This window comes from Electrona antarctica (genome assembly GCF_951216825.1).
Source record: "Electrona antarctica genome assembly, chromosome: 14".
Lineage (NCBI taxonomy): Eukaryota > Metazoa > Chordata > Actinopteri > Myctophiformes > Myctophidae > Electrona > Electrona antarctica.
Genome location: NC_136795.1, coordinates 35,513,484 through 35,538,705, shown reverse-complemented (window position 1 = coordinate 35,538,705; position 25,222 = coordinate 35,513,484). Strand labels below are relative to the sequence as shown.

Below are 25,222 nucleotides of genomic sequence, written 5' to 3'. Positions count from 1 at the left end.
GCGCCCCACCCACGGGTCTAACGCAATGTACGAAAACAAGCGCACCTATGCCTTGCTTGCGCACAAAACATCGGGACGCGTCCCTTCAACAAACCACAGTTCACAGGGATATAAAACAAATTGCTGTTTTAATGTTAACTAAAAGTCAGTTACAGGTGCAGCTTTGATCACGTCCCATTTTAAACAAACCGCAATTTAAATGCATTGCAATATCTCATCTCAATTAAATCCTAGTCATGAACTGGTAAAACATTCAAATATTCATTTAACAGGGTAAAAAAAAAGGAAAACAATCCAGCTTTTTAAAATTCAGAATTTAAATGTATATAACATTTCCTTTTTTTCAATTCTCCTTTGGTTCCACGGGAAGAAAATTTATAACAATTAGATTAAGTAGTGTTTAACACAAGTATCAGAATAATGAACGTAAATCTGTTGTCAGGGGGAAATGCGTAGTCCGCAAATCATAGGCACAGTTCTACAATGTCTTTTGATTATGGCAAGTGAGTGTCAGCTCCAATCGAATGCTGGAGAATAAGTAGGCTATATACCTTCTATATTTACTAGTAAGGTAGATTGAGATTCAGAACCACTTCACAGCAATTTTGATTGCTACCACGCCTGTCAGTCATTTAATTCTAAACTTTCCTGTCTATGTATCTTGGACAATGATAGACTACATTGACAGACTCAATAGCAGTGAAGCTGGCATGATCATGACATAAGTCTGTCAGAGAGGGTAACATTACATTATAGTAACTTCTGAGACACTATGAAGAGAAACTGTAAAATACAATTCTTGATATGAAAGGAAAATGTCAACAACCTGTATCAGGTCTCTGCTTATGTGCATTCCTACTTTATATTATTCTGATGCCAACAAATGAATCAATTTTATTTCAGATTGGTTTCATGCACACGTTCTCTCAAAGGAAACTAGTAACATACAGATGCACAAAACTCCTAGCTACTGTTGCAACAAATACAACCAGGCCAAAGAGTTAAATGTTAAATCCTAATAGAAACACAAAAGAAAAAAAGAAAAGAAGAAAAAGTCACTCACCAACTGAGCCCCCCAAAAATAATAAAAAAAACACGAGTAAGGTTAAAATAACCTTAACCTAAATAAAGACTAGAATTAATTAAATAAGAGGTACAATTCTTGTGTTCAGCCTTTACCAATCCCATGGATGACTGACAGTGTTGTGACAAATCCATCAGGTAATATTAGAAGGGTGTGAATTTATCAATTTATCTAACATGCGTTCATACATTTCAGCATCAATGTTTTTGTTTGACACCTCTAACTCATTCAGAAAAAGGGAATCCGTATTGGTAATTTTTCTGATGAGCTGAAGCTCCATAGTCTGTAAAACTCCCCCAAGGCATCACTTCCCACATTTCACCAGTTCAGCACCCCCCCCGCGCCCGCCCCCACCCCCATGCTTCCTTCACTGTACAGCCTGTTCGTTGGCTGTGCTGCCCGAGTCCTGAGGTTTCATGACGTCAGGAAGCTCTGGGGGGCTAGAGAAGGTCTCAATCCTCAGCTGCTCAAATGAATCATCTGGGAGAGTGAAGAGGTAGAATGACAAAACAGACACAGAACAGCTGCAGTGTTAATAAACTAACTATTAGTAGAGCAAGGGGAAATTGACATCAATAGTGTGTTTTGAATTCATTTAAATAAATTAGAGGTTTCAATTTAGGAGTTGTTTTGCAGATGAGATTTTAGGTTCATACTACTGACTTCAGCCAGTAGTAGATGATAAAATGAAGTGTATTAAAAATAGAAACAAAGAGAGGAGAAGAGATCCGGGAACTCAAAAATGTGAAGGGTTGGGGGTTCATGGAATAAATTAGTTTTAACTTTACTTCTCTCCTCCACATTTTTTGCGTACTTGGATCTCTTCATTTTTAAGTCTACATTTCCGCTGAACCTGGACGCAACCAGTTGGCCTCTATTTGAGATATACAGGTCCTTCTAAAAAAAAAAAGGAATATGGTGGAAAAGTTCATTTTCTTCCAAAATATAATTCAAAAAGTGAAACTTTCATATATTCTAGATTCATTGTGCATAAAGTGAAATATTTAAAAACATTTTGTTTTAATCTTGATAATTATGGCATACATCTAATGAAAATCAAAAATCCATATCTCAAAATAATATTATATTTCACAAGATCACACAAAAAAAAGTATAATACAGAAATGTCAACCATCTGAAAAGTATGTTAATTTATGCACTCAATACTTGGGCTACTTTTGAACAAATTATTTCATCAATGGGGCGTGGCATGGAGGTGTGATCAGCCTGTGGCACTGTTGAGGTGTTATGGAAACTGGTCAGTTAAGCACAGTAATACCATGGTCAGTACACAACCATGCCGATTCTACTCTATGGCTCCGAGACATGGATACTTTCAAAGAAACTAGAGAAACGGTTGGATGGCACTTACACCCGCCTTCTAATGAGCGCAAAATCTGTCTTGGAAGAGCCACCCATCGACTAATCTAATATACGGCAACCTTCCCCGTGTTTCTTCACTAGTCCGACAAGCTTTATGGATATAATGATTTCCTTTTCCAGCAGCACTTGGCACATGCCTACAGAGCTCAAAGTACTAGTAATACGTGTACCAACCATGGTATTACTGTGCTTAACTGACCAGCCAACTGGCATAACCTGAACCCCATAGAGAATCTATGTTGTATTGTCAAGAGGAAGTTGTGAGAAACTAGATCCAACACCACAAATGAGTTTACGGCTGCCATCAAAGCAAACCTGGGCTTCCATAAAACCTCAACAGTGCCACAGTCTTATCACCTCTGTGCCACACCGCATTGATGAAATAATTTGTTTAAAAGTAGCCCAGAACAAGTATTGACTGCATACACTAATATACTTAGATAGTCAACATTTCTGTATTATAGATATATTTGTTATGAGATTCAATTTATTGTCAATGTAGCGAACAGCGATCTCATGAAATATTTTGGGACATTGATTTTTGTGAGCTGTATGCCATAATCATCAAGATTAATACAAAAAAGGTTTTAAATATTTCCCTTTATACACAATTAATCTAGAATATATGAAAGTTTCACTTTTTGAATTATATTAAGAGGAAAATGAACTTTTACTGTACTAGCTGTGATGACAAACTAAACTACCGTATAAAATAACAGGCCTAGTTTAGACTTCACAACTTACATAGAAAGTAACATTCATAGCTAAAGCCACCCAGTGCTTTATACACGGATAAGTAAATGCTTCTTAGGAAATCTTATAAAACAATGTATCTTACCACTCAACCGGAAAGATAATCCAACAGTGGCTGGGGCCTGGGGTCTGGCAGTCTGATTTGTGAACCCACAGTCTCCAAGTGTTTTACTATCATCAAGCAACATGTCATCCTGGCATGATAAAAACAAAAGAACAGTAGAGCCAGATCATTAAATGTATGCACACCAGTACAATTAATCGAAAAAAAGATCGAGATCAAGATTCAAACATATGCAATCTATTTTTTTGAAGAATCATGCAGCACTAGTTGGCTGTCCAATTAATTTTAGTTACTCTTGTTTTTTTTAATAAATATTTTAATGAAAAAAATTAGAATCGTGATCTCAATTCTTGTGGAGGAAAAAAAAATCGAGATTCACATTTGAGCAAGAATTGTGCAGCACTACGCATCAGTCATGTTTTCAATAGTAGGGCCTCTGGTTAAGGCTTGCAGCATCATGTGCAGAATGCAGTTTTTTCTAACATGGTTGATACTGTTACAGTGTTACCAGGTTTTGTGAGACAACAGATGAAGATGAAACACCTTGTATTAGGTAGTTATTCATGAAACCTGTATTGTCATTTTTAACAGGGCAACTAATAGCACACCTCAAAATAAAAGGTGCAAAATAAAATAAAAGGTTTCTCATATTTCTACTAAGAACAGATATAGTAAACTAATGGTTCACAAGCCAGTAAATGTCCTCAACCTGACAAAGTGCTAAATAAGACCCTATTTGGATGATTTTCATTCTCTAAATTGACCTCTTTTTTAACCAATCAATGACACATATTTTTTTGGGTGATAGTATACAGTCTGACAGGAAATGGGGAGCAAGATGGGGAGTGACACAATGATATCCTAAAAAATGCAACAGTACAGACATTAACCAATGCCTCAGTGTGAACATTAAATACTTTTTTAACAAAGACAACCGTTTCTGGTCTGTTCATACTTTTCTGCTTTGTCTGGCCCAACATTTCTCTCCATTATTCTTAATGCCAATGGAAGAAGTAATGCAAGTCCAATTCAAAAGGCAGTGGACATTTTTATTTTTTAGAAGGTTCAATACAGAGTAAATTAATGAATAAAATCAGGATGAAAATCTGACAATCACGAGGACAAATAAAACAATCATCTGTTGCAGACCCAAAGATCCTGTCCGGAGTCCCCTTATGGAGGATTTACAGACAGGATCCGACATACATCACAAAGGAATTGGAGAATATCAACTCTACGCAACCAAACTGTCCTAAAATAGAAGCCTGGAGTAAGTGTTGTGTCAGCTGGACACCATTTGGCTAGAATGGCTACCAAAAACATTTAATGTTATTCGGTGCCAAGTGTTGCCAAGTCTGCTTATTTACTGCGACTCGTCCCAGAGTTGTGGGAAGAAAAAAAAAGATGCAGGTTGCCGTTATTTGGGCTTGTTTTAAAAATGCATTTCTTTGATGTATATACTATAATTCCCCATAGGTTTGGGGAAGAGTGTGAATCACATTGAGACAGAATCGGTCTGGTGTCTCCACTTATTAAGCCCTGGCTGAAGTAGGTGTGTATTTCATTAGGAATAAAATATATATGGCAATATTATTGTTTTTCGAGGTGAGATTTCTCTCTTGATATTTGACCTGTTTTTAGAGGTGGGTTGGCAACACAGTGGGCAAGTGTACTTAAATCCTGCTCTAAACAACGATAGGGAAATATAACACTGTTCACCACTAGATCAGAGTACATCGTTTCTAATTTGTAAACACATGGTGACACCCAATTATTTAACCAATCTGGGAATCCATCTGTCAAAAAATATTAATAATAATTTTAACATCTAGCAAGCTCGTTTCAATACCTGAATTGTGAGGATTTTGTCCTAATTTTATGCTAATGTTAACAGCCGCTCTATCTGGTTCTTCCTGCACTGCAAAAGGAGCTAACAGATAATGTTTTAATATGCTAACAGATAGTGTTTTAATGTGCTAGTGCTTTTTCTTAAGTTGCTATAGAAATAAAATTCAATACCTCTCTTCAGCACCTTTTAAGTACACGGTTAGCGAGATCTGCCAACCGACTTCAGAAAAATCCAAATGCATCAAGCCTGGCACACTGTAATGCTCACTACTAAGACAATTTCAACTTGTTTCTATAATGGAGGAGTAACTTAGAACGTTGAATGACCAATGCCCCTTGGCAAGGCATCCCCACAGCATATACTCAACTGGTCAGAACGCCAACACAGATGAAGCCAATTGGATCACCAGAGACCTATGTATGGCACCACATGACACGACAAATGTGGAAAATTCTCCAAAACAATATCGCCAGAGGTCGATATGAATGGCAATGGATGATGTGCATATTGTCGTTCAACACTTAAGTAATGTCAAAATTAATTAGTATCCAGTCCTCGTTTACTTACACACTGGTGCATTAAATCTCAGTCACTGAATTTTATTTGGGTAAAACAAAACATACTTCCAATTCAAGGGTCTGTGCACCGTATAGGATTTTCTTAGTACAACAGATTTTCGTGTTTTTCAAAAAATCTGTCTTGAGAGATTATGTATACGGTATAACATACCTTATACAGCCTCTGTTCCTCGGGTGCCCTCTTTAAGATACCTTCCACAATGCGCTTCAGCTCATAAACCGTGGTCGACTCTTTGGCATCTGTGAAGATGGTTGTCTTGTGACGTCGGATCATTAGAAACACATCCTAAGAGGGGGAGGTAATGTTATACACACGAGTTAGATCTGAAAGCATGAAAATCATTAACACACACACACACACACACACACACACACACACTAGGCAGGGTAACACTAATGTACATTGTGTACATCTACTGTAGGTGGCTGTAAAAAAACATCAATGAACATCAACAGTGTTTGTCAGGTGAAACCTGACATACATCCCCTGATGTTGGCTAGCAACCAAGTCATGATTGTTAGTTGAAGTGGCAATGATCATGTGTACTCCACTATGTGATATACTGAATATAAATTATTTTGTGTACAATTTTGCCCTGAGTGTTCAAGCACTAGTAGAAGTTCCAGCTTCTATAGTTACAACCCGCATCCCTCAGTGGAGTCTGTGTGTGGAGATGGTTAATGATTCAGTACTTGGGCCACTGGTTCTCAGTATGGGGTCCAGTAGCCGCAATTTGCAACTCTAGATTTGTTTATAATGGGATGAATCTAGAGTTGCAATACCCTCCATTGACTCCCCACTCATCATTTTGCGTTTGCGATCTGCTTGTCTTAAACGACGTTAAACTCTCCAACATTGCAGCTGTAGTCCAAGCTTGAATTATTCTCTTTCAATCTGCAAAGCTTGTTTTTCATAAAAATCCCCCGTAGACATGTTATGAGCTACTTTCTGTCAAGAAGAAGAAATGTTGGAGTTTGGAAGCGCTCGTTTGTATTAAGGGGTCGCGCTGCTGCCTCCTGCATTATGTGCAAATGCGAATCGGATGCATGCAGGGACGTTCAGGGACTTACGACGAGCGCTTCCAAACTCCAGCACTTAGAAAAAGAATCACTTGCACAGAATTTCTTGACAGAAAGTAGCTCATAACATGTCTACGGGGGATTTTTATGAAAAACAAGCTTTGCAGATTGAAAGAGAATAATTCAAGCTTGGACTACAGCTGCAATGTTGGTGAGTTTAACGTCATTTAAGACAAGCAGATCGCAAACGCAAAATGATGAGTGGGAAGTCAATGGAGGGTATTGCAACTCTAGATTCATCCCATTATAAAAAAATCTAGAGTTGCAAATTGCGGCTAGGGGTCCAGAGACCAGCTATTACCAACAACAAATGTAACTGAGTGCGGAAATGGAACCAAATGGACCCTTCGTCCATTTGTACACTCAGAGTTCAATTAAGACCATGGATTTTACAGTGTAGATTGGGGTACCAGAAACCAGTCCCAGAGATACATGTCAAACTGGGGTCCCTGACATTTAAAAGGCTCACTGATCTAAGCAACCAGCCAATTAGACAGTTCCACCCAATATGACATGTGTAAATCAAGAATGTGAACATTTCTACTAGCTAATGAACCCATATTCGACAACTGGCAAACAATGTTGAATGTTGTATACACTTTAATTCTGCACCAGATTCATCCATTTGACGTAGGCTGTAGGTACTAGGTAGGTAGGGTGTAGCAGTTGAGGCTAAAGTTAATGCTAGCATTTCGGACAGACATACTGCGTTAACTTTTAACTAAGCTGTAAGAGGCCTACATAGCAACACCGGCTGGCGCTACGTGTATCACACTTAACATTATAGCTAGTTTAACTTAGTTGAAATAACAACTTTAATACGCACATCAACGGGTTGTTAGCTAGTTAGGTTAGCTTGGTGCTAGTTTGGCTGTTAGCTGGGAGCTCAGCTAGCTAAACAAAGACATCAGCGTCTCGATAGTGGTTTAATGGAACGAAGTGAGCTCAGCTCGACACCGCACATTTCAAACACACATATTGGTCAGAACGTTAAACGTAAGTAAGACTTTTCGTTGATCCAAGTTGTGAAATGACAAGCAATTTCTTTTTTCAACACTCACCATTGCTTTCGGTTGGTTGCACACTGCGCCGTTGAATGTCGACTGTCGAGTGAGCAACTGTTGAGGAAAGACGCGATTTCCGGTCAGTGATTTCACAATAAAGAACGAATTGACCAGTGTTCCTTGGAGATTTGCAAGACTGCATGTTATGGGAATATTATATTGTAAATGAATTGCTTTTAATGCTCCTTTCAAAACAAGTATTTAAGCAAACTGAAAAATATAAAGAATAGCTAGAACAATCCCTCCCAACATGTGAAAATGTTACATGAACCAGTTGTCGGTTGGAACCCTTTTTGTATTCGGGATTGGAATGAAGTTGCTTGAGCCTCAATATTTTGTGCAAAAATTTAAATAACAAAAATAAATGCAACATTAACCTTTTATTTTGTATGCAATCAAGTTAATCTGTAGTTTTGTGGTTATTTTGCTTACAACTTGACGCAGCTACTGGCTGCTATTTCTTGCAAGGTATCCCATGCTGCACCGCGACCATCACAACAGCTGTCAAGAGGTTCAAGAATGAACTGCTATTATTTCCAGAAGAGGGCAGTAAGTGATTATAGCCCAATAACTCACCTCGGTCATGTTATGGGTAATCAGTCAAATTGAGGAAGATTTTTGAGAGATACATTTATGCAAGTGGCCGAGGGGTACATTTATGCAATATACTTTAAATAATTATATAAATATATTAGCCTAGTTTCGTGCAAAAATTACAAACAATAAATATACACACATATATAGAGTATATAGTATACACTACACAAGTGACAATACACACATTTAATTTTACGCCTTCTTTGCACACTGTCTATGGACTTTTCAAAACCCATCTCCATCTGGGGTATAGACACATGCACCTACAGATCCTGGGTGGGTCGGGTGTACATTATGAACAAACTGCATGGATTCTTCGGGAAAGGACAGAAAAGGCTTTTCTTTCTGAGGCGGCTCCTTAGAGTATATACTCTAAGGGCGGCTCAGGTCCTTCAATGTGTGCAACCAGTCTGGGGCGGCAGTGGCTCAAGGGTAGAGCGACCTGCCAGGCTCCCCCAGAGTTAGTGTCGAAGTGTCCTTGAGCAAGACTCTGAACCCCTAATTGATCCTGATGTGCAGGTTGGTGCCTTGCATGGTTTCCTCCGGCATCGGTGTGTGAATGGGTGAATGTAATGCACAATCTCTGTAAAGCGCCTTGGATAAAAGGTGCTATATAAATGCACCTTTAGGCTATTACCATTTAGTAGCCATTGTCTTCTTTACATTTTGCATGGCGTTTCACTGGATGAAGTGTCCTCTCTTTGATGAGGTGAGGAGCACGCTCATCCCTCCTCAGCACACCACAAAGGGTCATGGCCAGTCATTTGTGCCATCATCACTTGACTCCTATGTGAACTTCCAGACCTGCACAGAATATTGACTTTTTCCTAGATTACGGTTAATGAAGGATTATTACGGAAAATAATAAATTACAGATCTACAAGCTCACAATGTCTTAGCTTTTCACTAATTTTGTACGCCACCATTGTACAACAAAGTATCGGGCAGAGTTGTTACTCAGACTAATCAATCTAGTAAACTGTAAAAAAGATATAAAAAAGGAAAAGGAAACAAGGCAGACCTAAGATCACCTGGCACAGAACGGTAGAGGCTGAACTGCTGGAGATGGGTCTCTCATGGGGCACGGCGCAACTGGTTGCCAAAGACCGTGATAGGTGGAGGAACATTATCGATGCCTTATGCCCCTCGAAGAAAAATAAAATATTGGTTTAGATATATTTTCAGTTAATTGTCCAGCCCATGACAGTCAGTATCTAAGCATAACTATTTATTTATTTTGTTTTTACCTGTACCTCTCATTTCAACTTTTTTGCTATTGCTGGCTGCTATACCTGAATTTCCCTCCAGGAATCAATAACGGTTTAGTTATCTAGCCATGTTTGTCTATTACTTTTCCAAATCAATGAACCTAGATGGTTTCTATTCATACTGTAATTAGCCAGTTCTAAGAGGCCATGTTTAGTTCACAAAAACATGATTAGGTAGATTCCTAACATTCCTAAGAAGGTTGTAAGGTTATAACAGAGCTATAACGCAGAATTTCATCTCAATACTAACGTTCCTCCTAATGCAATAACTACAATATTAATGGAATTTAATACAAGCATCCTTGCTATACACATTATATTTCACAAAACAGCAATCCATCTTTGGAATAACAGAATTCAATTAAATGGAATGAAACAAAATGAAAATTCAGGCCGAGTGTCACACTGACTTCAGAATGAAACAACTTTAACTACTTCAACTCAATTTTTATTCAAATGTAGCAGGCTCCAATGCCCAGCCCTACTTGGAAAATGTGTGAATCAGTAACACTCAATTTCCTCGAAATGTACAAAACATTTTGGCCAGTGTCCTTGGTAGTGTACTGTATGTAGAAGATAACGTGGCAGGCCTGGGCCATGGCTCAGTGGTCCAGGCACATTGGCTGGTAATCCAGTCTGGCAGTGTGCCGCGGGTTCGACTCCCGATCCCGACGGCCTTTACTGCATGTCTTCCCCCGATCTCTCTCCCCATTTCCTGTCAGCCTACTGTCTGTCCCTCCATGAAAAAAATAAAATAAAGGCGAAAGCCACAAAAAAAGTTAAAAAAAAAAAAAAAGATAACGTGGCAGTCCACAAAGACGACGATGGCATTTTATCGTCTTTCCCTCCAGCCCTCTCTCTTACTGTACGTCCACATTTGTCCAGCCAAATTGGTCTCTATTTTGGTCATGACAACACTAGAAACAAACAAACAAAAATAAAAAAAAATATATCCTTTTAAAACAATATGGATACATTATTTTTCCATTTATTGATTTTATTTAAAATACTACTGAGCTCACCCAATCCATCTAATGAACAACAAAAGAACTGTCCTGTATCTTGGAGTAGTCATACTGTGAAGCAGAGTAGAAAGAACATTTAAAATGTCTCCCCCACCGACGTCTGATTTTCAAAGACAGAGGCCATGTTAGAATTATGACTTACGTCGTTCAGTCCCCTGGGGGCATGAACAGGCTGGCGTCCTTTACAGCAAAGCACTGAGAAAGGCCTCTCCTTTGTCTCCGAATGTTCCTTGAAGCAGAGGCTGAAGACCTTGGCAGGGAGGTGGACGTCCCAGTCAGCTCCATGCTGAGCTATTAGATCAGCTATCATACTGTTGGGACATAATGATTCAGATGTAGCAATGTCTTTTCATCCAATCTGTACTGTAGTAATAATTCACAAAGTGCTGAGATCCAAGACCTGTCAGTCAAGTGCTGTGTGACCACGTCCACAGTCCCAGTCTGCTGATGAAGGACCACAAGAGAGACACTGATGTTCAGAATTTCCTTCAAGTCTCTGTTGATCTAAAGTAAATACATTCAGTGCATTATTATGAGATATAGGCCACTCTCAAGTCAATATTATAGCAATAGCATGTGTCATTACAAATAATGTATATAAAAGATGCATAGGAAGTTGACATGGCCATGGGAGCTCACTTCTTCAACTATGTCCCGAGGTAGCCGAGAGAGGATCCTTAAAGGGAAGCCAAAGTGAGAAATGATGACCTTGACGTGTCCTGCAATTTCTGAGGAGACGCACGACTGCATTGGCAGGGCTTCCAACCACTTAGAGTAGTAGTCTGTCACAGTCAAGATGTATTTATGGTCATTCAGTGTTGCAGGCAAGGGTCCTCTGACATCCACACCAAGCCACTGCCATGGCTTTTTCACCTATAGGAGGTAATTATGATATGCAGTAGACAAATTCTGAGTGTTCATTTAACTCATGATCTGAGTTATCATCCAAGTTACAAATTGATAAATTAACAGTACCATTATGTTTTCATTACAGGTTTTTATTAGTGTCTGTGACCCCGTACTGAGGGGTCGGAGAGCAAAATCATGTTGAATAAGTGCCTACCTCTATTATGTTTCCAGATTGTTCACACACTGTCTGCATGAGAAAATGGACAACAGCATTTTATGAAGCAGCAGGAAATATGAGCATTATATATAAAGTGAGCTCCCTGTGTTAAAACAATAAAACATACATAAAACACACTGTATATACTATATGACAGTGAACAGCAAGGCCGTCATTGAGAATGAGAAAGGGTATTGAAAGAGAAGAGAAAGGGTATTGAATCACCCCGAAGGGATTTATTTCTAATGATCACCTTGCTGTACACTAAGCCGGTTACTACATGGCTACTTAATAAAGATATTCATCTTTTTATATAACATATTTATTGATTTAATTGCTTCAGCTAAAATAGTCCATTACATTCTACCGTTGCTTGTCACAGGTTTTACGAATGGGCTTATTGTGAAAGGTCTGTAATTGAGCAGTAGTCTGTCCACTATGAGAAATAATAGACCGCAGAATGGTGTGACTAACAAATCAGAATCAGAATTCAACCAAGCAGCACAAATTTATACTTACTTTGTTGAAATTATCTGGAGCCCACTGAATATCCTGTTGAAGGATGTACACAATAAAAACGACCAGTTATGTGTATGGCTGTGTATATGGAATACATGAAATGTATGTAATATCACAGCCGTTCTAGGGCACTGTTGATAATTATTTCAAGGTCTATTTACTGGTTTTCACATTTCTTTCATTAATTAATATTTTTATGATTTTCTCACTGAATACAATACAATACATAGCCTACAGTATGTTGTACTTGTGTGTATGTAGTGATTGAAGGAAGGTTGGGGGAGATGGGGGGCCGGGGGGGGTAGTGTAAAATGTTTGCACTTATCATGATACATATTTTGAATACAGTAAATATACAGCAAAATGTGTTGTATCAACTCATATACAGTATGCAGCCATTACCTGTGGTTTACAGTAATCACCATGAAAGAAATATGGGAAGGATTCAATCTGCACCAGTGCTTCATCTGTTATGGTCGACCATTTGACAAACTTTTTAGGGTAACTGATCCTTAAAAGCAGAAGATTTATGGAAAATGTGTTGATTAGAGATTAAATCAACAACAAAATAGGTTCCCTATTTGTATCTACATCAATGCTAATGCTAAATAAAGCACAAAAAGGTCTTTGCCATGATTTACCAAAAAAACATTCGAATGAAATCGGTGTCAGATGAGAATTGTAGAACTACTGCAAGAGCAACCTATTGATTTTCTTGAAAGAAGAGACAAATTTCCCTGGCTGCTCACCGTGGAGTGTGTTTTGTCGCCTGGCATGGCCCTTCGTTCTGTATAGCTGGCTTTCCATTTGATGTAGTAGAAGAAGCAGGTCCCTTTGTTGAGGATACAGATACATATATTAAATATTATATATAGACACATTTCCAAGTACCAACTAACACCATTGCTCCATAATTCCATTACACACTAAGGCACATGAGAAGTAGACTAGCTGTGTTAGTTTCTCGATCTTGAATGAGCGTTATAATGACAAGTACAGCACAGATTAATTCAAAATGTATTCAAGTCATGTTGTATGACATTGGAGCAAATTTGAATTCAGGTGTGCCAAACTAGAAAACAGTTAATAGGAAAACTTCAATAAAAGCAACATCTCATTACCTCATATGTGCTACTTTGTGGGTTGATGGCCTCCTAAATTGAAGAGAATTACAGTGAGGAGGTTGTAATGACAGGCCTACAGTACAAGAACCCATTTGAAAGTACCTCAGTCAGCTTCCTTATTTGACAAAAAGGTCGGATAAATTGGTGTTAGGAATAGGATACAGGTCAATATTTATTAAATTAAGCCTACATGCACGTGGCAACCTTAAAAAAAACATGTAATAGAAACCTACTTTATATTTTCAATTAAAACAGTCTTGGCTTAATTTACTTTTCTTCGATTCACTCTCAATAGTTGATTCATACTCATGTTCTGATGGTCGTACCTTCCTTTTCTTCGTTTCCTCTGGGGACGAGAATTTGGTGGGCACCGTATATTTTCGAAGTTTTTCCCATCTGCCAGTTCTATCAATGTCCTGATCCTCAAAGTGATCAATGCACAGCACATGTAAATGAGAGGGTTGCCAATCTTCCCGCTTCATAGCGCTGAGCCATTTTTTGAGTCTTTGAGGACTGTGCAGTGGAAACCTAGACATGGCAAAACATTAAATTAGACAGCATTCAAACATGTTGCCAACGAACATGAATGAACACTTCATTTCACTATTTACCAAGTGAAATGTAATTATTTTGCCGTCAAAAGCATTTAAAACCAACAGACCTAACAGATACTTAGCCCCTCTTGGAACCCCCGTAAAAGGTTTCTGACATTTGGATGTTTACCTTAACATCCAAATGTCAGAAACCTTTTACGAGGGTTCCCAGAGGGGCTAACAGCTACTCAGCTGAGCTTACTTTGGCATTAGGGACATACAATACTTACTTAAAAAACGTAAAACCCGTCCGTGTCTTATTTTTGCAGTTCAATGCGCTACATTTACGCGGTCTGCCCATTTGATAGGAAATACTATATAACTATATGAAATAACACTACATTAGCCTCGGTTACAGGCTCTGGAAGTTCTTGAAGAGAGATTGAAGACAAGTAAAGCCTGAGTAAAGCAAGACAAACCGGATGTTGTGATTTTTTCTTTTCTTCGTGTGATCATGTATTACAACCTTATATATACTCTAAGATTACAACACTGCCCCCCTGCGACATAATCGTGGCAATGTTGAGTTGGATTCAATGTGCAACTATAAATGAAAAAGTCTAACATGTTTTAAATTATCACATACGGAACACCGAAATAAATTCTGTGTTCACAATGGAAATATGTCTACAATTATATTGTAAAAATAAACAAATCAAGAGCACAATTCAACAGTGCTCAACTAATGTAGAAATAAAATACGTGTGTAATAATAAAGTGTAATAATTTATTATGATTAACTCATACACAAAATTAAATCGCTAACAGCATCATTCAAATTGGTGACATTTGGTCATTGCCCCTTCAACATTTATATTCTTATTAATTACAATTTGTAATGAAAAACATATTTAAATTGTACAGTATAACAGTAAAATTGGTCCAGTAGAGTTGATTGAAACTTCTCAGTTCATTTTCACTTTCCACTCCACGCGCCACTCATCCCAGTCCAGTAGAGTTCGGTTTATCTGCCACCCAGCAGCTTCTACACCTAAAGGTTGACAGCAATAACAACAAAAATCTATAAGTAAATACCAAAATTAATTTGACGATAACCTCAATATTCCGAGCTTGCTTACCTTTGAGAAATGTATTGAACATTTGGTCGATAAGCTTGTGACTATCATACACCATTTCCCAATGACCTTTTAAACAAAAACAGGATTTAGTGACTATGAAATGCATAACCTATTAAATATATACTTGTATTAATATATAGGAGGAGAATGCTCACTTTGTTTCTTTTCCATTAAAGGTTTCCCAGGTGTTCCAGGATTCAAAGCATTGCTGAGACAAATAGCTTGGCACATTGCCCTCATCTCATCATGTACTGATGTTCCTGGCCCCAAGCAAACATACACACAGTCTAGGTGTAGGAAAGTATAATAAAAGGTAATTTAGAGATATTTACTATGGCATTAGGACAACATAAACATGTTTACTATTTAGGTCAAGAGGGTGATGCATACCATTTTTAACCCCCAAGAGATATGGCATGTTGTTGTTGTTCTTCAAAGCCAACTGGAGTTCCTCTGGGCTAAAACAACAGATTCAATGATTAAACTGCAACTGTAACTGTGAGCAATAGTCATGTTTCTGCCCTCTCATTGTTTTGTACCATTATTATCAAGAAGTATTTGCTTGTATATGTTTTTAAATTGCCTTATTCAAAATAAACATTTCAAATCAAATCAACTGTTCAATAGAAAATATGCAAATATCACTTGACATTCATTACCTTTGTACAAGTTCCTCTAGCCTCACTCCAAGTTTGATTGGTACCATTTTCCTGAACTCTTTAATGAAAATAAGAGGTATACAAGTTCACTTTATTCAAATTATGAATTATAACCGTGACATATTGCCACTAAAATACCTAGAATAGAAAATAATATTGGGGAAGGAAAATAATATTGGGGAATTCAATATTCTATAGATACCAAAAAATACTGGTTCTCTTTGATTAGCTTCAGGAGGACTGAAGATCTTTTCATCTCGTAGGTACTGCTGCAGCACAATTGAAAGTCGGGCTTCATTGAAGGTTTCCATGACTACAGATCGGACTGCTTTGTAATTAGCAAACAGGTGAAGTATGGTGAAGAGGAAGAAGAGGACAAGAGTCAATCTGAGGAGCAAAAACAGACAAGGATGGGAAGCGGATTATACATGTATGAAGCATCCCTCAAATTACCATAAAACTAACGTTAATTTTTTACTTAGTTTGGTGCATGAGAAAAATGGCGTGTTTTCAAAAAGAGGAGTAGCATTGTTTTTCAAAGTTTGCAATCTATACAGTACATCATGCTTGTACTCACACTGGATTGTCAGTGACCAGGGGAATAAGGACCAAACTGACTAGCAGTCCAGCCAGATTCACCAAAGTCTCCTATGTGGAAAATAAAATATAAAAGCTTGAATAAGACACTATTCAATGATTCAGAAGTGGCAATTCATTATCTTACCGGTATTCATTGATTATATATTAATTTGATTGTATTAATTTATACACACATACACACACCATTGTTCACTAGTAATGTTCTATGACATGTGCAACAGATTTATGATATTTATCATAGTTTACCATGGGACATAATTTATGATGGTACTGAGGCAGTAGCACATTGTTACCATCATTCATAAATAATGTCCCATGGTAAATTCTTATGGAAATGACAGTATCAGTCACATGCTGGATTACCTGGCTACCATCTTTGGCAGAGACGTCAGCCATGTTGTCTCTACGAGCTTGATGAACCGTCAAGGCAGCTCTGGTCGCCCCACCTGCAACTCCAACAATGGACTGTGAATGAGACATAATACAACAGTGAGTTCAGATTGCCGGTATGAAAACTTTGCATAATATTAATTAGGTACTGGCTCCTGAACATCCTGAGTATGATACTCATTGTGCACTGCGCCAACCACCAAGGCCAAGTCAAGCTAAATTCAAGTATAAATTATGTGGTTAGAGTGTCTGCCCTGTAACTGGGAGGTCGGGGGTTCGATCCCCGGCCGGGTCATACCAAAGACTGTAAAAATGGGACCCAATGCCTCCCTGCTTGGCACTCAGCATCAAGGGTTGGATTGGGGGGTCAAATCTACTAATCAAATGATTCCCGAGCGCTCACCTCTCCTTGGCTGCGGCTCACCGCTCCAAGAGATGGGTCAAATGTGGAGAACAAATTTCACTGCGGTAATGTGTGTGACAAATCGTACGACTTTGACTTTTTTTAAATAGTTGGTTTCAGGCATTACGTTAGAGATGTTTAAGTTCAGGTATAAAGTTCAAAAAGTGCTCCTAGAAGCACAGGTCTCCACCAAGTCAGTTAGGTTATTGTTTGCCAGAAATGGTGAAAAAGTGTTTGCACAATATATTTATTTGTGTGCGTGCAAAGTTTCGCGGCAATCAGATTTGATTTGAGGCATTTTGTTCAAAACAAGCAACTCCTGCAAACTTTACATGCTAATCTTGAAATGAAAAATCTGACAGATCAGCGTTGATCACATGACTATAGACGAATCCATGGAGCGGTGCACTGTAATCCATGTGTAGCCGATCAATGCTGAGGTGCATGAGCTGCGCTTAACATGACACATCAGCTGAGGTTGCGCCTAGGGCATGCCTCCTCTGCAAATAGGCATCCGGTCGCTATAACAGGCAGATTTAAAACTTTTTTGGGACCACATGAGGAGATAGTCTCGGGACCAATTGAAGTGTACTCAGATACAGATTGCTGCAATGTGAAAGCCATCTGTACCAATGTGAAACATGGCCAGTGGGGACCAGGCAATTGTATTCGGGAACAGTTTGAATCAATTGGACTCTGTGTGAATCTGCCCTAAGTGTACTCGGATGCAGTAGAATCAAGGCCAATGTGAATCATGGCCAGCAGGGACCAGGCAATCATATTCAGGACCAGTTCGATTCAATCGGACTCAGTGTGAATCTGCCCTAACTCATCAGTTATGGTACTGCCACCATCTGGCGGAGTAAGGTTACAGTTATAGGACTTAAATGCACAAAGCCAGCTGCCTCTAACCCCACTAATCTAGGATAATATAGGACACAAACTTATATTGAAATTGATTATAATTGGCTTCTCTGAGGATATACCAGCTCAGTGGCCTTGTGGTTAAGAATGTCCGCCCTGAGACTGGGAGGTCCGGGTTTCCCGGCTGCCCAATGCCTCCCTGCTTGGGACTCGGCATCAAGGAATGGATTGGGGGTAAATCCCAGTGATACTACTGTCCGGGGGTGTACTTGTACATCAAGCTGCCTCACGCTACAGAAACAGAGGATACAGTAGGATCCTGACCTGTGGGCCAAACTGGGTACTAGTACCAGCCACAACCTATTAATGCCAAACATAACGCTATTTGAATAATTATTGCGGTAATTACCTTGAATATGCCTGCAGTGCACACAATCAAAGTGAAGAACGCAGGAAAATTTGGAGCCAAAATTTCCATAAGCATGGCAATATCATTGAGCACATCTGCAAAAAGCCTGGTAAACAAAATACAGAGAAAAGTTTTCCACAAATCTTGGAACATTCACTCAACAATCCTCAAATTATATGTCCAAATATCATGCATACCTCCATTTCTTTGCTTCCGAGTCCAATTTAGTCCTAAAACAATAACAGACATTATATATTGCTTGTAATAAGAATCAACTATGTGTAAAACACTTTTTAAAACAGAGTTATAAAGGACTTTACATGGTATCAAAGATAAAAAACAACGCAAAATTGTCAGAGAAACATAATAGAAGAAAATAAAAATGATGAGAATACAAAAACATACAAGAGAAAAGTTTGTTTTAAGAAGCAATTTAAAAGAGAACACTGAAGTTGGTAGCCTCCTCAGTCAGTTTAGACATTGGAATGACCTTAAGGGTTCTTGTCCTACGATCTTAGACTGTGAGCTGTGTTCTGAACCAATTGGAGACAGGATCTTTTCTTATTTCTTTTTGCCAGAGTAATGTTGGACAACTGAGTAGTCCCCATCTTAATAGTAATAAAATAGTAATTTAAACATTTATCAAAATATTGGCTGTTCCAGTGTATTTTACCATAGGTAGTATATTTTATTTGTTATCAGTTATTTAGTTATCAGTTTATTTTAGTCTATTTCAACTGTGATGTCTTTGTTACGATAATTGGTTTAATTTATTTTAACTGTGTCATCCCACATTTTGTATTGTGTGTGTGTGAGTGAGGACCAAAATGGAAATGAGTTCTCTGTTTTATCTTCAAACTGTGTAATCTGTGGTTAATTGGTTTTTAAATCAGAAAAGTATAAATAATGGCCCACCCTTTTCGCCAGGCAAAGAGGATTCTTCCCAACATCCCAGTACCATCTATTGAAGAAAATATTTCAGATTAATCTAATCTGACTATTAACATTATTTGACATTACAGGTGTACATTCCTAAAAGGGCTCACCCCTCAGCAACCAGGTAATTGTTGCAGCAGCTACTGTTGCCTCCTGGTTTCCAACACCAACTCCCTTCAAAGAGGCTTGAGTGGCGAGAGTCCCTGACAGTGAACTGGAGAAGGCCTGTTAAAGAACAATAGCCGGTGTATTGTTGATCTGATGGTAATGTTATGGTAATTATTGTTGGCAGATGAATGGTATGTAATCTTGTAGTGTCATACCTGGACAGTATCCCAAAACTGATATTGCAGGTAATCGCCACTGACACTCTCGGGATATCCTTGTGGCAAGAAGACACTCTGAAGTGAGACAACAAGTTAATTGGGGTGCGAAAGGGAAAGGGTGCCTGGGCAAATGGGGCATAATTGGATTTTCTCCTTGATACGGTTATTCGGGTTATACAACTCTCACTTTGAACACGCCAATAATGGAATACGTTCTGGATTCGCCATCACTTCCCTCTCCCTTTCTCTCCATCGCTCCATCCTTAACGACATAGTTCCATGGTTGACCAGAGCCATATCTTTCAGTTGCCAGAATAACTGTTTTTTCCCTTTCCATTTCTCTTTTTTACTTTTTAGTTTCAACTGACTGTTGAAGGAATGCGTCTTTGTGGGTGCGCGACATATAATTTCCTAAAATATGACTAAACTATGATATGTTAGGTATATTTATCAGACAGATGTCGCTTAGACGCTTACGTGTCGCTTCCGCCTCATAGATATAGAAGACCCGCCTTCAAATTGTGGAGGTTTTCATTGGTGAAACAAACGGTTTAAGGCGGAGCCTGTTGGGCGCGTTTGATTTTGTTACAGGGTAAGCCTAATTGTTTCGTGTGTGTGTGTGTGTGTGTGTGTGTGTGTGTGTGTGTGCGTGTGTGCGTGTGTGTGTGCGTGTGCGTGTGCGTGTGCGTGTGCGTGTGCGTGTGTGTGTGTGTGTGTGCGTGCGTGCGTGTGTGCGTGTGTGTGTGTGTGTGTGTGTGTGTGTGTGTCGCTACATGTGGTAAACATGTCTGGTTTTAAGCATTACTACAAACAATAAACTGCTGTTAAAACAAGTATACTACACTCTGATATTCTTCAGTTAGTAGTAGTCATAAAAATAATAGGACTTGCTAATAGCTAGGAGGAAAAAAGCAGCAGGTGCTCCTGGTACAAATGTACACAACGAGGAATGTTGCATGCTGTAATGTGAGAACTTGGTAAGTCGGTAAATATGTTGTTTTTTAACAGCATTATTAATTTCACTACTATTCAGTCAGAGTTGTGGTGTTGTTTTTTACAGTCTATGGGTGGCCTCTATGGTCTTATGCCACCACCTACTGGGGGAGTGGGTGGAGTTGTTTTTAGAAATGTAGAGATACCGGATCCGGATGCCATTGCCATGTGATTCGATCATGTAAATAAATATGCCACCAAGCTAAAGAAGTAGGCGTCTGCGTCCGATGCTTATTAATGTCCTTATAGTTCGACCATCCATCCATGCCACATTGTTGTTAGAACTTAAGTGATCTGTATCACGATAGGATAAGTCGGATCACTGACTGACTCGTTCGTCGGATTGTTTACTAGTTACTACAAGTAGCTGCACGGTCTGGAAACTGCTAACAAGCTAACGTAGCACTCTTGTGTCCGCTAACATGGAGGAGCGTTTAGAGGCTGCACAGCCGCCTAAGTTTGACTTTACAAAGCCCGAAGAGTGGCCGACATGGATTAACCGTTTCGAACTATTCAGGACTGCATCGGGGCTCGCATTGGAAGCGGGGGAAATCCAAGTGAATGCACTGATTTACACGATGGGAGACGATGCTGAGGACGTTCTAACGTCACTGAATTTGACAGACCAGGAGGCGAGTGACTACCACACCTTGAAAACAAGGCTGGATGGATATTTCCAAGGCTCTGCTGGACATTTCGTGGTTAGAAGGAATGTCATTTTTGAACGTTATCAATTCAACATAAGATATCAAGAAGTAGGGGAGACGGCGGACAGTTTCATAGCTGCTTTGCATCGCTTAGTAGAGCACTGTGAGTATGGAGCACTGCGACTGCGCAATGAAATGATAAGGGACAGACTGGTCGTTGGAATTGCAGACCATAGAGTCTCTGAAGAATTGCAGATGGACCCCGAGTTGACGTTGGAGAAGGCAGTCACACGGATTCGCCAGAGGGAGCTCGTCAAGAAGCAACATGCCAATTACAAGTTGATGTTAAAAAAAAAGTAGCATGTAGTGTGGCTGTGGCATTAACATTGCATAATTAAAAAATGTGTTTATCTACCATAATATCATTCCTGTGTCTGTTGGGGAGTAGTAAATCTTAAAATAAATAATTATATTAATGTACGAGTACGAGTTCCAATCTGGCTTCAGAACATCCCACTCCACTGACACATGCCTTCTCTATTTGAGCGACCACATCAAACAAGAGGTGGATGCTGGCAAATACTGCGGCATGGTCATGCTGGACCTCCAAAAGGCTTTTGACACCGTGAACCACTCCATACTGGTTAACAAGCTAAAAGCAATTGGTTTCGATAGCACATCAGTGAGCTGGATGCAATCCTACCTGGAGGGGAGAGAACAGATGGTGGAAGTGAACGGAACACTGTCCCCGACTCCCCCCCCCCCCCCCCCCCCCCCCCCCAGTGAGCTGTGGCGTTCCACAAGGAAGCATACTAGGGCCTCTACTGTTCCTGATATATGTAAACGACATGACTTCAGCTTGTGACTGCAACTTGTTGCTGTTCGCAGATGACTCGGCACTGCTGGTCTCGGACAGGAACAAACTGCAGGTTGAAAATGCCCTCAGCTCTGAACTCGGTAGAATCTGCACCTGGCTCGCTGATAACAAACTATCTTTACACCTGTGAAAAACTGAATCCATTCTCTTTGGATCTAATAGTAATCTCAGCAAGGCAAATGGCTTCTTGGTTAGAGTGGGTGACAATGTTATCACACGTAAAGATGAAATTACCTACCTAGGTTCCATCCTGGAGGCTAATCTTTCCGGTGATAAAATGGCCACCAACGTAATCAAAAAAGTCAACCAAAGAACAAGATTCCTTTACAGGATCTCCTCACTGGTCAACAAAAACACCTTGAAGACCTTAACAGGAGCCCTCGTACAAGGCTTCTTTGACTATACATGCACCTCCTGGTACCACAGCACCTCAAAGGCCCTTAAAACTAGGCTCCAGACTTCCCAAAACAAACTGGTCAGGCTCCTACTTGGCCTCACCCCCCGAACCCACCTCACCCCTGCCCACTTTGACAGACTGGAATGGCTTAGGGTCGACGACAGAGTACAGCATCTTGCAATGGGTCTGGTCCACAAGATTCGATACTCCACCAAGATACCCATGTACCTGTCAAGATACTTCCTTAATGTTAACGAAGTCTACACCCACAACACCAGAGGGAGTGCAACGAACCATGTACAACCCAGATTCGGCACAAACAAGGGACTAAATTATTTTCGCTCCTATGCCACCAAAATGTGGAACGCCCTACCAACAGTCATTAAGACATGCAAATCCCTTGACTCCTTCAAAACCGCTCTCAAAGGGCATCTACGGACGGCTGCAATTCGAAACTGGCCCCCGTAAAAATCTGAATCCCCCACCGCCCCCTCACTGTATATGTATATGAATTCCTGTTCTGTTCTTTGACTATATAGAAGTGTCTATTTGTACGTCTCTAAATGTTTTGATGAATTGAACATGGTGGACCCTCTTGTAAACAAGTGTAATGCTTAATTGGGTCGTCCACTCACAGTTAACAGTCTTTGTATTGAGTTTGTGCTTGAAATGTACTGTAATTCTGCAAACTGTTAAATATTTCAATCAATCAATCAATCAAAATAATTGTAAGGCATACACACTTCACACATCAGTTAGTGTGCTTTATAAATGGAGGTAAATTGATCAGATGTGATATATGTGGTTTGTATGTACATCATACCTTTGGTTCATCATAGTGTTAGGAGTTCTCCTAACGTTGACCAGAGCTAGTCTGTATCGGACTGTATGGATAGATTACGGACCGGGGCCAGCACAGGTGCCCTTGTTATATGGGGCCCTGGGCAGCGAAACTCAAATGTATTATGTTAATTCTCCAATATGTGGGCCCCTCAGCTTTACAGGGCCCCTCCTACTGTATATAGCTGTCTGACTAATTAATTAATTACAGAGGTGATAACGTTGTAGCCTAACTACTGCTGTTACGTGCTGTAAGTGAACAGTGTGCAGGACTTCCATTTTTCCCATGTTGCACCGGTTCCCTTAGCCGCAATTTGCATCACTAGATTATTTTTTTTATGAGAAAATGGGTTTGGGGTCAATTGAGACGGAGTATATAAAATCAATCTGAAAAATACACATTTCTTAGAAACATGTCTTTCTTATTTAACATGTTCTTTTTTTTAAGAGGGAAAGGCTACTGTAAAAGGTATCTCCTATTACTATGACAACATCCGACTGTAAGAATCAAGGAATTTATAATTAGTATCCAGACTAGGGTTGGGATTCTTTAGGATTTTGATGATTCCGGTTCCTTAACGATCCCTCTTAAGTCTTAACGGTTCAATTCCAAATGGACCCTAACAGGTCTGTAACTCTTGATAGTGTTCAAATGGAGAGTTATGGTGGTCCTTAAAAAGTTTGAGAACCACCATTATTGTAATTGTATAGCAGACATGAAGACTGTTCCAAATGTGATGGAGCCAATTCAGGTTACACATTGCTGGATCCGGCTCCTCCGGGGATTGAAATTGCATCCATTAAAAAGCTAAAAGTAGGCCTACAGTAATTGATTTGATGACTGAAGGAATTACTTTTGATTCTAGTGAATTTTGTAAGTTTTATTCCAAATCAAGGACAAATTACAATCAGGGAGTCCTCAAGGATATGTTGGAAATCAAGGAGGGTTGGCACTTGGCAGCCTTACAGTAGGATAAGATAAGATAAGGCAAGATCAAGTAAGCCCCCATTTACTAGATTTCACTGAAATGCATATCCACGTTTGCTTAGTTTAAATACGAGTATAAAAAAGTCAAACTGTGTACAATGAGTGACGTCAGTTTTGAAAAAAGGAAGTTGGGTAGTTTCAAAGCACTGAACCGCAAATAAGTAAACGTTTCTTATCTCCTGGTCAGAGAGCAGTGGAGTAGCAGAACTTTGCACATTAACTTGTGAACAAGAGGCCTTTTGACCTGAAAAGTAGTAGGCTTACTTTTTGTGTTCTGATGAAAGCACAAGGTAAATGATTAATAAATGCACAGAGCAGACAACACAAAGAACTTTTTTTTGGCCACATGTCAAGGAAGTTGGAGGAACACAAGAAGACAGGTTTGGTGTCTGCCAGTTTTACCCTCAGGCAAGGCATGTTTTGACACAGCTACCCCAGGTCCTTTGGAATGTTACACATGGAAGGAAAGAATGAAGGTAGCAAAACTCTTTGCTACATGTTCACCAGAGATGATGGGAAAACCAACTTGTGGAGGAGGGGTGGAGGAAGACAAGTTAAGATGACAAAAGAAAGGTTTTGTGTGTGTGTGTGTGTGTGTGTGCGCACGTGCGCGTGCGTGCGTGTGTGTGTGTGTATGAGGAAGAGGAAAGGAGGGAGTAGTAGAGATACTTGAGAATGAATAATGGGCGTGGAGGTTTCACACAGTGAGTTTCACTCCCACCTTTAGGTCGGTCTTTAAGCAACACAGAGCTCTAGCAGGGACTCAA

General features: G+C 39.5%; 3 protein-coding genes across 4 annotated transcripts; all 3 read right to left on the bottom strand.

The window, feature by feature from the left end:
• Positions 1-109: 109 nt before the first annotated feature.
• Positions 110-7,909, bottom strand: elob (elongin B). The gene is made up of 4 exons (XM_079521294.1): positions 7,853-7,909; positions 5,863-5,997; positions 3,306-3,414; positions 110-1,564 (listed from the first exon to the last, which is right to left on the bottom strand). The coding sequence occupies exons 1-4, from the start codon at positions 7,853-7,855 to the stop codon at positions 1,452-1,454; spliced, it is 360 nt and encodes a 119-aa protein (XP_079377420.1). The 5' UTR covers positions 7,856-7,909; the 3' UTR covers positions 110-1,451.
• Positions 7,910-10,152: 2,243 nt separating this feature from the next.
• On the bottom strand, positions 10,153-14,478 carry LOC306936817 (gypsy retrotransposon integrase-like protein 1). 2 transcript variants are annotated; one of them, XM_079520440.1, is made up of 12 exons: positions 14,278-14,478; positions 13,781-13,982; positions 13,452-13,484; positions 13,080-13,162; positions 12,733-12,841; positions 12,331-12,363; positions 11,809-11,841; positions 11,385-11,618; positions 11,146-11,249; positions 10,888-11,056; positions 10,734-10,796; positions 10,153-10,637 (listed from the first exon to the last, which is right to left on the bottom strand). In XM_079520440.1, exons 1-11 carry the CDS (start codon positions 14,346-14,348, stop codon positions 10,752-10,754), a joined length of 1,116 nt encoding a protein of 371 aa, XP_079376566.1. In that variant the 5' UTR covers positions 14,349-14,478; the 3' UTR covers positions 10,153-10,637; positions 10,734-10,751. The 2 variants fall into 2 exon arrangements, with proteins under 2 accessions (XP_079376566.1, XP_079376565.1); XM_079520439.1 differs by having other exon boundaries at positions 10,743-10,796.
• A 287-nt stretch (positions 14,479-14,765) lies between these two features.
• Positions 14,766-20,224, bottom strand: rusf1 (RUS family member 1). Its single transcript, XM_079520602.1, has 14 exons — positions 19,901-20,224; positions 19,711-19,788; positions 19,498-19,612; positions 19,367-19,412; positions 18,649-18,681; positions 18,452-18,557; positions 16,749-16,850; positions 16,363-16,433; positions 15,988-16,172; positions 15,786-15,843; positions 15,517-15,584; positions 15,282-15,413; positions 15,127-15,192; positions 14,766-15,038 (listed from the first exon to the last, which is right to left on the bottom strand). The coding sequence occupies exons 1-14, from the start codon at positions 20,048-20,050 to the stop codon at positions 14,953-14,955; spliced, it is 1,296 nt and encodes a 431-aa protein (XP_079376728.1). The 5' UTR covers positions 20,051-20,224; the 3' UTR covers positions 14,766-14,952.
• Positions 20,225-25,222: the final 4,998 nt, after the last annotated feature.